Source organism: Hemicordylus capensis, chromosome 2 (assembly GCF_027244095.1).
Source record: "Hemicordylus capensis ecotype Gifberg chromosome 2, rHemCap1.1.pri, whole genome shotgun sequence".
NCBI lineage: Eukaryota > Metazoa > Chordata > Lepidosauria > Squamata > Cordylidae > Hemicordylus > Hemicordylus capensis.
This window is the reverse complement of record NC_069658.1, coordinates 157,784,458-157,801,634: the sequence shown is the minus strand read 5'-3', so window position 1 is coordinate 157,801,634 and position 17,177 is coordinate 157,784,458. Positions and strand designations below refer to the sequence as shown.

At 47.4% G+C, this 17,177-nt stretch overlaps 1 protein-coding gene across 1 annotated transcript in view; it reads right to left on the bottom strand.

The window, feature by feature from the left end:
* The window catches only part of LOC128343696 (ral GTPase-activating protein subunit alpha-2-like), a 31,755-nt gene extending 17,323 nt beyond the window's left edge, over window positions 1–14,432 (bottom strand). Inside the window, exons 1-4 of the mRNA XM_053293131.1 lie at window positions 14,413–14,432; window positions 13,146–13,275; window positions 12,743–12,898; window positions 269–372 (exon numbers count right to left, since the gene is read on the bottom strand). Coding sequence (XP_053149106.1) covers window positions 269–372; window positions 12,743–12,898; window positions 13,146–13,275; window positions 14,413–14,432 — 410 coding nt within the window. The remainder of the gene's footprint in view (window positions 1–268; window positions 373–12,742; window positions 12,899–13,145; window positions 13,276–14,412) is intronic.
* Window positions 14,433–17,177: the final 2,745 nt, after the last annotated feature.

The following is a 17,177-nucleotide window of genomic DNA, read 5'->3' as shown; positions in this document are numbered from 1 at the left end:
TGGTTGGCCTGAAGCTCTTGGGGGAAAGAGGGGGCCGACAGAGCCCACAGCTCACAGCAGTGAGTGAAGGTTATGACTAAAAAGGATGAAGCCCCTCAGTTTAAAAAATGTCACCTCACTTCGGGCTCTGCAATGGCAAGCGCCGATGACCACTCATTCTAGTAACAGCTCTCACAGAAATAGGTTCGCACAACCCAGAGAGCTGCCATCATCACCCCCCGCCCAGGAGCCCCCGTTCTAGCCTTCCCTTTCCCTCGCACAGCCATACCTCTTCTCCTCTTGGATGTTCTCAATGCCAATGGCACTACTGCGTCTCCCATTGAAGCGGCTGCCCCGGTTGCGCGACGGGTTTCTCCCAGGCAGGGCAAAGGACTAGAGGGAGGAAAGGAAGGGAAGGAAACAAAGACAAGAGCTGGAAGAGGAAGACTAGGGGGAGGCCTGGAGTCCAGGCTCTGTCCTTGTACTGCTGTTCAGTGCCAACAGATCCAGCCCTGTCCAGTCTCACAAGGTACCAGGTGAGCAGGATGAGGGAGCGGCCAAGGGTTGACAGAACAGGAAAGGAGAAAGGGAAGAATCTCGAGAAAGAGGAGCACACTAAGGACAGAATGGAACAAACATCAGTAGTCAGAACTCCATAAGTATGGGGGTGGGAGAGTGACAGTAGCACAAACAAGGGGAGATATAGATCCAGGGAAGAGAACACACAGAAAGGTAGATGCACAGATCCCCAGAGGGCCAAGTGGGACACTCTGAGAGATGTGTAGTTGTGGCTGAAAATGGCACCCTGGTGTCAAGCTCCACCTTCCTGCCTAAAATTCACGAGAACTTCCTGAGACACGTTTCCTTCTCTGTCATAGAAGCCAATGAAGTGAAGCAGGGATGCGGAACGTGGGATGTCATGATGTAATGGCAGGAACAGTTCTACTCGGCAAGACTAAGGTGGGGGTGGAACTAGGTGTGTGAGGGCCAGTGTGTGTGGAGTACCTGAACATTTACTATAATCGTCTAGTTTGGTCCAGAGGATAAGAAAAAAGAAAAGGCGCAGCACATCCCATTGCCTTAAATCAATGTTAATCAAGGATGGCTGCAGACTGCTAGATGTTGGTGTAATCTGTATGAGGGTACACTTAAGCGTATGGTTTGGTTCTATCCAGTTATTGTGCCATTTTGGCTTGAAATTAATACGGTAGTTAATATGACATTGCAATTATCAATGCCTTTAAGGATGTTCACATATTGTTGGGGTACATCCCCAGCATATAGAATCTAGAACTATATCAAGAACTGTGGATTCTTTGCACTTGGGGTGTTGCCAAAAGGATTATAATACAACACTGGAAGGACAAATTCACTCCTGAATTGCTACTTTGGATTACTGGTATGTGTTCTCTGTCAGCATTTGAACGGGTCTTTTTTCATCGGCAAGGTAAAGGAGAATTTTCAGCGACCTGGCTGAACTTTAATTAACTGTTTATGCTTTGAAATATAAGATATATATTCCTGAAGAAGGCGATCCCCCCTCCCCCTCCCCCACTTTTCTCCTGCATTGGTTGTATCTTACTATGTTTAAGCTATGTTTATGGGTTTTTTCTCCCCGACCCCTTCCCCCCCCGCCATTATATTCACATGCATTATTATCATCATCCTTGACCATGTTTATGTACTGTAATCTCATTGCAAGAAAAGAAAGGAAAAGAAAATCAACTTGCCATTTCTCCTTTGGCTACTGCCCTTCTTGCACACGTGATATCGGCAACATAGAGGTCAGATGTGATTGAATGTTCTGGAGCCCTGAGGGCAGTGGTATCATGGCTTAAGACTAACTGTAAGCCACAGCCTCCGACCTAAGGAAAAGGTATTCTACAGCATGCACTCTACTACTAAAGGGAAGGACATGGTTCAGTGACTGAACACCGGTTTTGACTACAGTTCTCGGAGTCTTCAGGGACCATGCCTTGCTCAAATTAAGCCCTGTCTGAGAACAAATCCACACAGACAGGCTTTTCACATTCTGGTTGCTACTAAAGCCTCAAGCTGACTGGACTATCTCCAGAACAGCTTTTTCTTCACATGTAATTCAAGGCCAAAGTAGACGTGTTGCAGGAGTTCTGCAACTGGAACTCCAGATGACTTTTTCTCTTTCAAAAAGCAACTGCCAAGAGAGTGATTTGGAGCAGAGCTGTGGCAAGGTGGGACAAACTGTTAGGCGACCCCTTGTGCAGTTCTGTTCCAAATCACGCCACCCACCCAATTGTGGCTTTTTGAAAAAGATGTTAGGATTCCTGTCCTTCCAAAGCCTTGCCTGTGCAAGAGAGGAAATGCTCACTTGTCTCATTAGAAGCCATCCCAAACAAGCTCAGCCCAAATCTGATCAAGCAACAGTTACATGAATGCCAAGTGAAAGAACAGCTGCCAATGTAGCATCTCCAGCTAGTCTAGCTTCTAGACAGACACCACTTCATCACACTCAGCAGTCAGTGAGTCATTGAACAGACTGGCCCTGCTATGCAAACAATACCCATTGCAGATACAATATCCTCAGCAAATTGCCTGCTGTAAGTGGGGAAAACCCTGAGAAATTTTGCTACTCTTATAGAAATGTTTACTTCCCTCAGAACTCCTCAGACAGTTTCTCCCAGAAAATTTCACTTTCAAGAAATACGGTGGCCAAGGTCAACTCCAGGTCTGGGGGTGGCCTCAACACGTCAGCACTGAAGGGAGTGGGGTGGGGGGAGATTGGGGGTGGCAGCAAACATCCCTATTCTTCTCAAGTTTGCTCATTGCATGGGAGACTTCTTTACCAATTCTGGACTCTTAACAGGACAATTTAATGCTGCTGAAAGGCAGCTATACCCACAACCCGATGAAGCACTGACATTACATTTTTAATGCAGGTGTTTTGTCTACCTGGATTCCGGGTGTCATTTCTTACTCAGCAGCACTAAATATTCTGAGCTATATGTTTTATGCAGGGGCCCATGTAAGAACAGATAGCCCTAAAATTCTAGAAACATTATCAAAACTCTTACTTCTCTCAAAATTCTTCAGATATTAGGTTTGGTAGGGGGGTTTTGCCCAAGCGCAAGCCTCCAAATGAGTTTCAAAATTTCACTTTACTATGTAAGATATATATGGGGGCTTAATCAATCGTCAATATATATTCAGAACCACCAAGCCTACAGCAAGCATCATTAGTTAGCATGGGTAGCCCTTCATAAGCTTTAAGCATAGGATATCTTGGCTGTAGGAAAAGGGGAATTAAGCAAAGCCATTGATATCGATGTGCTACTAGTAGTTACAGGGCGTAAATGGGAGAAAGAATGACAGACCTATCAGCAAAAACAATTGGTTGTCAGCACAAAAATATAGAGGGTGCTTGATTCATGTTGGGAGAGGATATATTGTAATGTTGAATAAAGGTAAAATGTGCCGTCAAGTCAATTTCGACTCCTGGCGCCCACAGAGCCCTGTGGTTTTCTTTGGTAGAATACAGAAGAGGTTTACCATTGCCACCTCCCACGCAGTATGAGATGATGCCTTTCAGCATTTTTCCTATATCGCTGCTGCCTGATATAGTGGAGATTCGAACCAGCAACCTTCGGCTTGTTAGTCAAGCATTTCCCCACTGCACCACTTAAGGTAGACGAATATCTATTTGTAATAGCCTATCACAGACTAAAATGGATTCTGTTTCCTACAGAAAGGAGGATTTTCTGAAAGTGGGTGGAGTATACAAGTACTGTCCACTGTAACCTACCACAGGCAACGGTCAATTGACTCTGGGTGTACTGTCTGTCTGAATTATGTTTGCGATTTTTATGGTTTGTCTAATCTACATTTGCAATTGCTGTTTTGAAGTTGATAAGATAGAAATAAACTTTTAAACTTGATTTCTTGAGTTTGTATTCCATTCCTGAAGCAGTGGACAATTCCAACCCAACAGCCAAGGTCTGGTCAGGCAAGGCTGAGATGGAAAATTAACTTCAATAAATATATTAAACTAAATTCCTACATCTGCATTTAGGGAAAGAATTACTTTGGATAGATTGAATGTGAAGAATCAATGCCCCAAAAGGTTCCCAAGCAGCCGAGAGAGTCCTTGCTCGCCATGCTCAAGGAGGGAGGGGTCTCTAAAGTTTACAATATTCAACCCCATAGAAGTGAAGCATTCCCCATTCCTCAAGTTGTGTGTCAAAGTCAGAATCAGCACATAAATGATTCGGGTCCAGACAGAGGGGAAATAAGATGGGGAAATGAACACAGAGATGAACCCTGCTGCACTTAACGCAAACATGGAGCAACCAAGAGCTGATAATGTCAACAGAGTAGCAGGTCCAGGGGAATGAGGGGAGGGGACACTGAAGACCTGGTACTCTCCACACTGTGACCCCCACCTCCCCAATACCTTACCGCAGCAATGGCCTTGGGGCCCTCGGCGACACTCTGGTTGAGAGCAAGACCAGCAGTAGCCGGGCGGCTGGGCGGAGTGGATGGCGGCTGCTGCTGCTGCTTCCTCACGGCTATTCCCATGGTATCCAGGCTCTGGCTACGGCCCCGGATCACCCGCTGGAGAGAGGGCAACAGGGAGACAGACACAGACAGGTTCACAGACACACAGAAGGACATCATGAAGAGCACCACAAGACAGCGGAGGGTAGTGGGGAGGGAGGCCGAGGGAACTAAGGTTACATCGCCAAGACTCTAAGGTTACATCGCCAAGACTAAGGTTACATCGCCGAGGGAACTAAGGTTACATCGCCAAGACTCAGGCAGAGAAGGTACTGCTTTCTGAACCTCCTTGGACAGAAGCTACTTGGACTGATCTAATCCAGATCATCCTTAGCAGTGTTGCCAAAGTCTTTGTTCTCAGTCTCCTGCAAATAAGAGATACTCACCAACATAATTCCAATTCTCCACAAACCCAACATCTTCCACTGCTATCTAGAGCCACCAGCACCAGTTGAGAGAGTAGGCTCTCATTACTGTAATGAAGATATTCCATCAAAAATAGAATCAAGGTTTTCCATCTAGAGTCAAAAAGGTGATGACTTCCCAGGGCATCCTTCACACAGCAAGCTTGACTGCAAACTCCAAGTTGTTCCAAAAAACTGATACAAAAAGTGGATTTTTTAACCTGGGATATAAATTGGGCTATGCTCTAATACACAGTGAAAACCCCGAATTGTGTGTGAAGTGCTCCCTGATAGCTTGTAGGGACTTCGGGATAAATCTGCCCGATATGTGAACGCACACCCTCCATTCCGGAGGAGATGTGCGTTCAGCTACAGGGCTTTAAAAGCCCTGTGTGAAAAATGCCCAGGCCCCTCAGAATCGTTCTACATGACCTGGTCTGCACATAAAGCAGAATGAGGAAGTGGGCTGCAGATGGAACAATCACATTGTTGAATGCGCAGTGTAGCAGAGAGTGCTTTTTACTTGCAGAAAGTTTGTTTAAGGTGAAGGAGGATTCAAAAATCGCATCTTGCAACCTCAAGTTATACAGGCCCAAGTCTTTCAGCCTTTTAAGTAGAGAGAACCCCTACCTTCTGAGAAATTTAAGTAGAACCTCAATTTTCCAGTTGATTTTATATTCACAATAACGGGTGCCATATGATGGAAGAAGGGTTGTGTGTATAAGGCTGTGAGAAAGCGAGACTAATTCTAGGCAAAAAACAGCAGCAAAGACTGAGCAGCAAAGGCAACTGGGCCCTCTCCTCTCTACCCTCCTTCTTGAGCTTCTTCCCCGCTCTCCTCGTCCCATACCCCTGCCTGTGTTTTGCGTACCTCCAGGGGTGTTGAGAAACAGGCAACTCTGTCATCTCAGGATTCTATATTCTGCTGGTTGTGGAAACCAGGCCCACACCATGCAAAATAAGGTGACAGAACTGATGTGGCAGAATTATGCCACTTTAAACTGCAGGTGGAGGATTGCATGTCTGAATGCGGCCCACCCCACAGCAAACAAAACAAAACCCGAACCATGCATGCGCACTCATAGGATATAGGGCAGTAAAAGTAAAGTTCAGCACAACCCTTGCCCTGTGACTCTAGTATACTAGATAGAGGGAGGTGGTTCTGTTTTGTTAAGTGAAAAGTCATTCAAATCTTCACCTGCCACAGAAGTCATGCAGTCCAGAATCTTACCAGCTCTAGAGCCCATTCCTGCTTGTACCCCAGTTCTAAGCACATTTGTGGTTCAGTCTCCTTGCTTTGAATGGAATCTGCTTTCAAGTGAAAATGCCCTTAGGACTGAAACTTTAGCCATGGACTATCATGTACAGCACAAGCAGAAAGCAGAGTCAGTGATTATACATATGGGCCATCAATAAGCACCAGACCTGAGTGGGACAGATCTTCTACAAAGGAGAGAAGAATTCAGGATGTGTCTATATTGCAAAAAGCCCCAAGACGGAGAGCACTAAACAGCGGCAGGTTACAGGATGTGCTGTCGACTGCAGCACCTATATCACAAGAGCAGATGTCACGAAGAGCTTGTGGCCAGCCTCCTTGGTTTTTGTCAGCCCTGAGTTTCGCTAAACAGGGTGGCCAGCTCGGGAACTAATCTGGTGCCATTGGGAAGAGGTGCCTCTTTCCTCATATAGACATTTCACATGTTACAGGATCAATAATCTCATGCACTGGACAGGTTCCATTCTCACTCCAGGGGGGAAACAATTACATTTCTAAGGGTTCCCTGGGGAAATGAATATCAAACCCATTTAAGTCAGTGGCGTTGATATGGTCTGCCACTAGATTCAGTGCCCCCGCATTCCCCACACTCCACAGTGGTGCATCCCAACAATTGATACCCTGAATGAGGGTATTGATTATGCTTTTTTTCTCTCCAGATCAGAGGCAGGGAAAGAGTCCATCATAGAAAGAGACCCTTTGCCCTGAGCTGCTTCCCATCCTCATTTTCTTAGTGAAAAGCCAGTAATGCAGATTGCCTCATTGATTCTTGCCTGATCCCTTTCCCTAGCTACAGCTAAGCAGAAATATCAGCATCTCCTGCAGAAGTACCACAGGGTCTGATGGAGCTTGTTGAGGGGTTTAAAATGTACTCTCTAGATTAGGGCTGCAGCCTTCCAGCTGTTGGAGTACAACTCTCATCATCCCTGACTACTGGCCACTGTGGCTAGGGATGATGGGAATTGTAGTCCAACAGCAGCTGGAGGGCAGGAAGTTGTCTGGCCCTGGTCTAGATATGTGTTATGGACACGCCTGCAGTAGGAGGGCCTACTCAGAGCGCCACAATTCTGTGCAAGTACAGACAAGCTGCTAAGATCTGGTACTGGCAGGAATTCAGCATCCTGATCATCTCTGTGAACAGAAAAGCAGGTTTCAGAGCCTTAGAGCTGGCCAGATCAGTCAAGCAGGCAATGCCTACTCATGAGATACCCAAAGCCAGGCTAGGTAGAGGGAACGGGGGCAGAGTTGTCAGTAGAATGCTCGTGGGCTAGGAAAGGGGGCTCCAATGCCTTGCATGGCTCAGTGCTTCTAGCAAAATCAGAACAAAATTGTGCAGAATACGGGAATACATACTTCACTTTTGTAATGTACACATATTGCATAAGATGGGTTTCCTTGGACATTTTTTGGCTTTTCTATTGCAAAGTATCTGCATTCCTTCCTACATCACTGTTTTCGGGATGATTATAACATTGTGGGAAACATAGCCATTGGGTGACTGGGCTACAAGTCTTGCTGTAAGTTTGGTCATCTTGATTACTGTGTATGTGTCTATCCTCATAAGAACATAAGAACAGCCCTGCTGGATCAAGCCCAAGGCCCCTATCTAGTCCAGCATCCTGTTTCACAGAGTGGCCCACCAAACGCCTCTGAGAAGTCCACAGGCAAGAGATGAAGGCATGCCCTTTCTCCTTCTGTTGCTCCCCTGCAACTGGTATTTAGAGGCATTTCGCCTCTGAGGCTAGAGGTGGCTTATAGCCCTCAGACCAGTAGCCGTCGATAGCCCTCACCTCCCTGGATTTATCTAAGCCCCTTTAAAGCCATCTAAGCTAGTGGCCATCACCACGTCCCATGGCAGAGGATTCCATAGATTAATTATGTGCTGTGTAAAAAAAGTACCTCCTTTTGTTGGTCCTAAATTTATCAGCATTCAGTTTCATGGGATGACCCCTCATTCTAGTGCAGTGAGAGAGGGATAATTATTATTGTGTCTAACCAAGGAGTCAGGGATCTAAACAGCAGAAGGATGTTTAATGTTCCATCTGTAAGTCTCTCTCCAGTCCATGGAATGCAATAGCCATCAGAATTGGAAAGGCGATACCTTCTAACTGTTGCCAGGGCACAGAGAAAACAATTTGGAACCAGTTTACAGTTTGAATCCCGGGCACTTTCCAGATTAGACCCTGCAACGGGGTCACGGCGTATCTCTGAAGTGTGCTTCCACACTTCCTGCGTCGTGACACGGCAGTCCCTATGCGGACAGGAGGGTGCCTGCCGTTCACATTTCCAGTGGCTTGTTTTGAATTTAATCACTGCGATATAGTGCTATGACGTCGCATATCCGGTTTAAGAAAGTTGCTGTTTTTTCAGGTTGTTAATTTCTGCAAGACTGCTCTCCCTGCTGTTTACATTCCGAATACAACTTGCTGAACAGAGGCATTTTGCTGCTGTTGAGCAGCTAGTTTGGAAAGCGCCCAGGAGAAACAGGATGATAAATTGGCTGAAGCATTTTGGGACACACAGGCTCTCTCTGAGGTTCTGGCTGAGGGTTACTGGATCTGCTGTTGCTATAAGAACATTCGTTTGCTTTCATAATACTCTGCTTGCATTTTTGTAAATGAAGCAATTACTGCCAAGACAAGAGAAGTCTCCTGTGTTCTTTTTCATCCAAAGGAAATTAAACCCTTTAGTGCTGCCCCTGAAACTCTGCACCTTTTGGGGGAGTGCCAAATGATTGCCAACCATCATGAAAAAGCAGGAGTTGCATGCTTCAGGGCATTACATCATTTCCTGTCCAATATTCTCATTTCTTTCAAGCTCCTGCCTTTTACACTCCAGAAATCATCAAGAATAACAGATATGTGATCCCATCCCCGAGGCAAGGCACTCAGACAGTAGTGGCATCTGACCTCATCATGACTAGCAGGTAGGCTGCTTCCTGCCAAAACAATGGAGCCGATTTCTTCTTCCCCCATGCTGCTATTTAGAAGACTTGGCTGCTATCTCCTCTTAAAGTAAAGTTGTGCCATTGAGTCAGTGTCGACTCTTGGCAACCACAGAGCCCTGCGGTTTTCTTTGGTAGAATACAGGAGGGGTTTACCATTGCCTTCTCCCAGCAGTATGAGATGATCCCTTTCAGCATCTTCCTATATCGCTGCTGCCCAGTATAGGAGTTTCCCATTATCTGGGAAATATACCAGCAGGGATTCAACCCAACAACCTCTTGCTCCCTAGGCAAGTTACTTCCCCACTGGACCATTAGGTTACTCCCTACTTGATTCTTTTCCTGGCTCAGTTAGCTCCCTCAGCTCCATCACCCTTGCATTGCAGTCTGGCTCACAGCGCTCTCAAGTCCAGGTGGAGCAGCAGGGCCAGCAGGAGAGGTAGCGAGAGAAGGAGGAGCAGACTAGAACACGCTCGTAAGAACAGCACCCCTCCTCCCACTGATGCTCCCCCTCCCTCCCTTTAATCTAGATCCGTGGTTCCCAGCCTGGGTTCTTCCAGATGTTGCTGAACTACAACTCCCATCATTCCCAGCTACTCCCATGCTGGGAGTTTAGTTCAACAACATCTGGAGGGACCCAGGTTGGGAACCACTGATCTAGTTCCTAATTTTTTGGTGTTGGTCTTGCAAAACCATTGTGTCCCTCCCTGTGCCAGGGGCAGCTGGGGCCTCCAAAATGTGGGGGTGCTACAAGCCACTCCCACACCTCCATCCACTTCTCTCTACCCACTAAAAGCTCCTCTTGCCTGTTCCACCAACAGTACTGACAGCTGGATCAAGCCTCCATGGGCAGAGGCAGTATGCTGCTGAATACCAAATGCTGGGGACAAACCAAAAGGGAGGGCTGTTTCCCCACCTGCCTGTCTGTGTGCAATTGGTTAGTCACTGCCGGTAACAGCCGGAGGATCAGTCTTTAAAAAAACACAAAAAACTTAAGGGCAGAGAGAATGAATATTAGGTGTCCCCACCCCACCCCGCACCCCTTTAAGGTGATAGTTCTGTGGTATTTGGTATTCAGCAGTTGGTCTTCTGAAGAATACTGTCTCTGCCCATGGAGGCTTGATTTAGCTGCCATTGCTTATGGCTGGAACAGGAGCTTTCTGCAGGAGAAGTTGCAACTGCCATGAGGGGCTTGTAAGTATGAAAAAATCATCTCTCTTCTTCAAGGATGCTTTTGACTTCCTCTTACCAAGCTTCTCTTTTCGGATGAAAGAGAAGCTTGGAATATAGAGGAATATCTACAACTACCGGGAGGGACTAGAAACCTCTCTTTCTTGCTGAAGTAAAGATTACTCGCAGAGTCTGCCCAGAAGCATCTGGAGAGAAGGAACTCGGTCCCCACAGACCTTTGTCCTCAGATCTTCGGCCAGTGGAAGGAAGCCCCACAAGCATTTCTCCAGTCCTGGGCAGGGGCAGCTCCATCGAAGCCTGGGAAAGCAAGATGGAAACTGCCCAGGGGATGTCAAGGAAAGTCAGGTGGTGCCGTCGAGTCCGTGTCGACTCCAGGAGACCACAGAGCCCTGTGGTTGTCTTGGGGAGAATACAGGAGGGGTTGGCCATTGCCATCTCCCGCGCAGTGTGAGATGATGCCTTTCAGCACCTCCCTATATCTCTGCTGCCCAATACAGGTGTTTCCCATACTAGTCTTGGAAACATACCAGTGGGGATTCGAAACAGCAACCTCGTGCTCCCTAGGCACGTTACTTCCCTGCTGCGTCATTAGGTGGCTGCAAGGTGATGTGACAAGTTACAAACTTGGATGTGCCCAAAGGCTGTGGATGTGCCCAGCTCCAGGACACAACACTTTAGTTGACAACTGCGGCTGCTGCAAAGGTTCTTCTTGTGGACTCCCCCAGCATTGTACAAAACAGGGTATGAAATCCTCCGGCCTTGATCCCATTCACGCTTGCAACAAGTTCCATGCAAATCCTCCCGCTCACAATGAGGCACTTTGCCTGGGGTTATCATGGCATTTCTGTGACATGATAGGCAAGGGCTGGGGTCCTGCTTCCCATACCATGCACCCCAAAAACCTGTGCTGCCTGCTCCTGGACTGTAGTGGGAGTCAGCAACCAATGAAACCGGACTAATTTGCTTACATCATGGCATGTGTGATACTTATATACCACTTTTCAACAAAAGTTTCCAAAGCGGTTTACACAGAGAAATAATAATAATATAAAATGGCTTATTTGTGGTTTACTAGGCAGTGCTCTAAAAATGCCTTGATAACTCTAAAGAGATCAGAGCAGCTGCATTTCTCTTCACCAGGGAACTCCTTCAGGTCATTCTCACAACCTGTGAGCAGGGCAGGGAGGGTGCGGTCGGGGGGAGGCAGGATCGATCTGACCTTTTCCCCAGATGATCTTTACTGTTTCCCGGACTGCACAACTCACAGGCCCACACATGCCGTGCTGCTCGTGGCAGTATAGCCATCTGGAGGCCTGGGGAACACAGCCTGGCCTCCAGAAACCCCTCAATGCATTGCGCAAGGAGCCAGGCGCATTGGGGGCATTTCCACCCCAGGCAGCCCCAGCAGACACATGACCAGGGTACCAGTCTACCCCGAGAATAGCCCCAGGACAGAAATTCGGCTACCCGGCAGGGCAGCGCCAAGATCGGCTCTGACCGCCGGTGCTCCACACAAGCAGCTCTATCCAGGCTGCTCGTGGGAACAGCCTCCTTAGCTTTTTCGAAGAGATCGCAGACCAGAGTGGCAAAACACCTCGGCAACCTCAGCCTCCCACTCTTGTTCCTTCCAGGATTTGTGCTGGGTGCTTATGCAGCACTAAGAAACTAACCGGCCTGCCATTATCCAGGTTCTTGTCCCCAAACAAGAATGGGTCACATTATCACCAATCAGAGTCAGCGTTACCAGTGTGATCACAGAAGTCAATTCGGTACTTATTTAAGGATACCAGAGGACAACAAGCAGCACCCTGTGCATTGGTGGAGAATGGCACACACATGATACACTGGCCATCCTTAACAAAATACACAGAACCAGTGAGCACGAAAGGCTTTACTTCCACATCTTTTAAGCAATGACAAAGCAATCTGATCCCTGCCTCTTGAGGGACAAAGTGCAACTTAGATTAAGACCCTGTTATGCAGGCACGTGACTGCCGCTCCCTGCTGCTAATACAGCAGAAGAGCCCCACCGTGGCCAGTAGGTGCCCTGGTGAGCTGCAGCAATGTCTGGGAAGTGGAATCCTTCCCGTGCTTTCCCATGGACTCCTCACTTTCCAGTGCTCCCTGCGTGCCTTCCCAGATGCCACTGGAGTTTGCCAGAGCATCCAGCGGCATCTTTAAGGGTCTCCACCACTGCGGGGAACAGCACAACATTGTGAGCAGGTGGGCAATGGGGATAGTCACTTCGGAAGGGTTCTTTGACTTTGGCCCGGAGGATTATCTGACTTTGGCTACTTGGAGCCAAATATTTACACAGGCCTAGTGGCCAGGAGCAAGGAGCTAAGGCAACGGAAAAAGTTCAGAGATGCAGCAGGTGCTACTTTTGAACTGTTTATGGCTCCCAGGTGTGCATTTTACCTTGTAGAGAGTCTCCCCAAGGGCATGGTGATGAAGCTGCACTACCACATAGGCATGCAGGAAATTGGAGGCAATCATGTCAGGGACAAAGGGAGTATTTTCATCCTGGAAGACAATGGCCACAATATCGTTCCCAATGTGGCGCTTCTGCTGAAGCTGGAAGGAAGCACACAAGAGAGGGAGTTATTCTTCCAAACAGCAAATAGCCCAACATGGCCTACTTAACCCCACCGGCCTCCCATCTCAGTTGAAAACCTGAATCCATTCTAAAGCCCAATCCCAGCATGCTCCATCAACACTAAAATATCTATATGTCACTACCAGTCTAGATGCTCATACATCACTCTCTCTTCCACCCCGTCCACAGTTTGCAGCTCCCTAAGCGCCACGAAGCATCAGGTACCTGCTGGGCATCTCCCTCTGTGAAGGGTAGCTTTGTAGAGACATGGAACATGATCTCCTTGCCCCGGAAATTGGTGTAGACAGACTCTGTTCCTGTCTGGCCTCTCGTAACATCCAAGCCACCTCGGAATCTGAGCAGATCAGTCCCACATATTTCAGGAAAGGTGGGGGGTGGGGCGAGGCAGAGCGGGGGAAGAGGAGAAAAAGAAGGGAAGAGTGAAAAGAAGCACTTTATTCAGAGATAGAAATACAAGTCAAGTGAGGGCACATTTTGTAAAATGCACGTCTACCAATTCTTCATAATGCTTCTGCAAGACTAAAGTTCTTGTTGGAAGTGAAGGACCTTGCGCTGTCTCATGTCTCAATGACATAGGAGGACAGACTAGTGGGTCAGAGGGCTAGAGAGGTCAAGACATTGGTCATCCTTTCTCTACTGCTCTGACATTATCCCTTTGGTATGGAGATTGCTACTCTCAGGGATTGACTTCCTGCCTGCCTGGCTGGCCACTTCCTCTTCCTTCTCTTTCCTTTCTTTTTCCTTGCAACATGCAATGCAAGCTCCTCTCTCCCTGCACTATGTATGCAGAGATGTAGAATCCATCTGCATCCAGCTATCTAGATAGAGTAGAGATACTATCTCTCCACTTTACTATCTAGAATGGAATTCACTAATAAATGCTCCATATATTGATCTGAAACTATGAACTGGCTCCAGGTTATTTTACTCTTAGCATACACGCATGCCTGGGCAGACTCCGCTGTGTTGTGCCTCTGTGCACTCTGCTATATTAGGAGAGTATCTCTTACCAGAGAGAATTCCCAACAGTTCTTTCATTCTGAGGTATAACTGGGAATGCATTTGAGCACCCAAGTAAGTTGTGGGAGAGCATAATTCAGAATAACATGCCCTCATAATGGCAAATAAAAGGGATGGCTCTCTAAATCCAGAGTTGGGAAATAAAATGTGATCCAAGTTGCCATTTAAGATATAGATGAAAACTTGATAGTCCACTGTGCTGCAGAGGGCAGTGGACTATGGTTTTCATCTATATGTTAGATTCCAGAGCATTTAGCCAAGAAGGCGATAGCAATACAAAATGGAGCCCCTAAAGAAATATGGTTCTAAACAGCATAAGGAGAAGCAAGGATGGCATGTCTAGACTCCCATCCAGACACGTCTTGGGAAGACAGAATTGCACATCCAGTCTGTAGTGCTCTGGCAAGGCAGGGATACTGACCAAAAAAACCCAAAAATGGGTTTTTCTCACAGCAGAGATTTCTCTGCCATTGTCCAGGAGGGGAGGTTCCATTTGGGTCAGCAGCATGTCTACATCTTCTCCCTTTTCATTTGGAAATCAATCTGGCTAAGGCACAAGAGGGCAGGTGTGTGTGCAGCCACCTAGACCTGGTTTGCACAACATAAGGCCCGGGGGCCGGATTCGGCCTGTAGGGACTATTTTACTGGCCCCCAGGTATCCTGCAGCAACATAGGAGCTGAAAACTGCCTTATAGCGCCATCCTATGCATGGTTTCTCAGAAATATGTTCCATGGTGTACCCAGTGAGGCTTACTCCCTCCCATGTAAGCATGCCTAGCATTGCAGCCTGAAAGCAATGACAATTTAGGGAGAGGAGAGGACTTGGCATTTATTTTGGGCCGGTGTGCACTCCAGGGGCCCCACTGACTGAGCAGGGACAGGACCTATTTTCTGGCCACTATTTCTTGGTTAAAACTATGGGTCTGTTGACAGGGGGAATAGGTCCACAAGTAACTAACGATATTTTTAATTTTAAGGTAATAATGTGCTAAAAATTGACCTCGGCCCTTGCATGCCAAGTTGTGTATGGTTCTGGCCCACTAGGGCATTTGAGTTGTGCAGCCCTGACCTAGACTCTTATGACTTGCAGCATCTTCCAACTTCTTCCTTCCCCCCTAGTTCATCCACATACACGCTCCTGCACGCAGAGTGTTGCATATTTGTTTTTGGAAATATTTACAAGCTAACTACTCAGTACTCTGAGTAGGGCTGGCCCTATCATACACAGCACCTTTGAGGAGAGAGGAGTGCTTTTGGCATGCACACGCACACATATACACACACCCACCCCTCAGGTTGGTCTTTCAGTGTTGCCAAGTTGTGCAGCTTGTGCAAACTCAGCTCTTTGCACTTGCTTAAAGTTGACACCCTGGGCAACCAGTTGCCTTGCCCACCCCTAAGGCCGGTCCTGGTTCCAGTTCAGAAAGGTCTGGACCGGGCCATCTAGTGCCTGCCTGGACACACATGGTAGCACTAAGCCCATCACATCTAGCAGCTGCTGAGAGCTGGAGGTTCTCCAAGCTGATGATTAATAAATCAATTGAGAATGAAGGGCCATTTAGGTTTGTGTCACTTGCTACATAGGAACATAGGAAGCTGCTATATACCGAGTCAGACCATTGACCTATCTAGCTTCAGTATTGTCTTCACAGACTGGCAGCAGCTTCTCCAAGGTTGCAGGCAGGAATCTCTCTTTCAGCCCTATCTTGAAGAAGCCAGGGAGGGAACTTAGAAGTTGGAACCTTGTGCTCTTCCCAGAGCACCTCCATCCCCTGAGGGGAATATCTTACAGTGCTCACACTTCTAGTCTGCCATTCATATGCAACCAGGGCAGACCCTGCTTAGCTAACGGGATAAGTCATGCTTGCTACCACAAGACCAGCTCTCCTCTCCTCTCTCCTTGTTCTTTCACACTTCTCTGCTTCACACATTGGTGCTTCACGATTTAAGATTTAAGCAATCTAACTGAAAAAACAAGCAGAGTTCCGAGAATGATGATCTGTTGTAGATCATGGTTTTGTTTGCTCCACTTGCGACTACAGGTACGCTTGTGACAATAAAAGATCTTCCTGTGCTGCCCGTCTTCTTTTATTTTGCCTGATCAACAGAGATGGATTTTGGGACAAGTTATTTCACTTTAACGAGTATTGTTATAACACTTTGACCGTTTTAAAGAACTTCTCCCAGTGACCCTACAACAACCACCCTCCGTCAGATTCCTGTTATTAAAGCAGAACTTTAAAAGAACCGCGCTTTCTCCGGTTTCTGTGTCAAACTGCGGGTGGCATTTGCAAGCAGAGGAAGTGTGTGATATTCAGCCCTGAGCAGGAGGGTTGCCCTGAGCAGGAGAGTTCAGCCTCTTAGGAGGCCAACCAGTAAGTCCATATCTCAACTTAGCTATGACTGAGAATTTCTGAGTTCACAGCCCATGCTTTTAGGGCCATGTTTGTGTGTGTGTCAATGTAATGCGCCGTATGGCCCCGCAATTGTTGTTGTTGTTTTAAAAGTTAACACAGTATCTGACAGGGTGCCCAGAATCAGGACAGTGATGTCCAGCAAGGGGATACGTAACCATTTCCCTTCACGCTACAGTCCCAGTGAAGATCATCCACCTGAAGCCAATGGGAACTTCTTTCCCAGGGCGAAGAGCAGCCTTAGGGAGGGCCTGATCTGGATGGGAACTGTGGCAGCGGCAAAGAGTTCAGCCCTGTCCCACACACCATGGCCCCAGGCCAGACTGCCCTTCCCAGCTGTACAGCTGGCACACAAGGGTCAATCGCATGCTTGTTCTCACATTCATTTATTTACCATACTTATATACCACCAAAAACTCACGTCGCTACACGTAGTTCGGCCCTTAGTTCACTGCCTGCTATGCCCCCTTCCCTCAGCCTCCTTGCCTGTGGGCTGCCTGTCCTTTAGCTTCCTTATCTCCTCAGACCTGTCCCCTGTTTTTAGCCATCCCCCAGGTGAGGCTTTAATTTTTCTGGGCTGGGCTGAAAATTGCTCAGACAGACAGTGCTGGAGGCATCAATGCAAAAGTAGTGACCCGCGGAAGTCCTGCAGCTGGATTCTGTCCCCAAGGAGATCTAAGAACTCTAAGATGCCTAGAGACCAACAGATTGGAAGAGGTCAGTCTACATACCCCTACTAAAGAAAAGAGACTTAACAGATTGCGAAGACCATCGCGCAATATCCTTAATAGCACATGCTAAC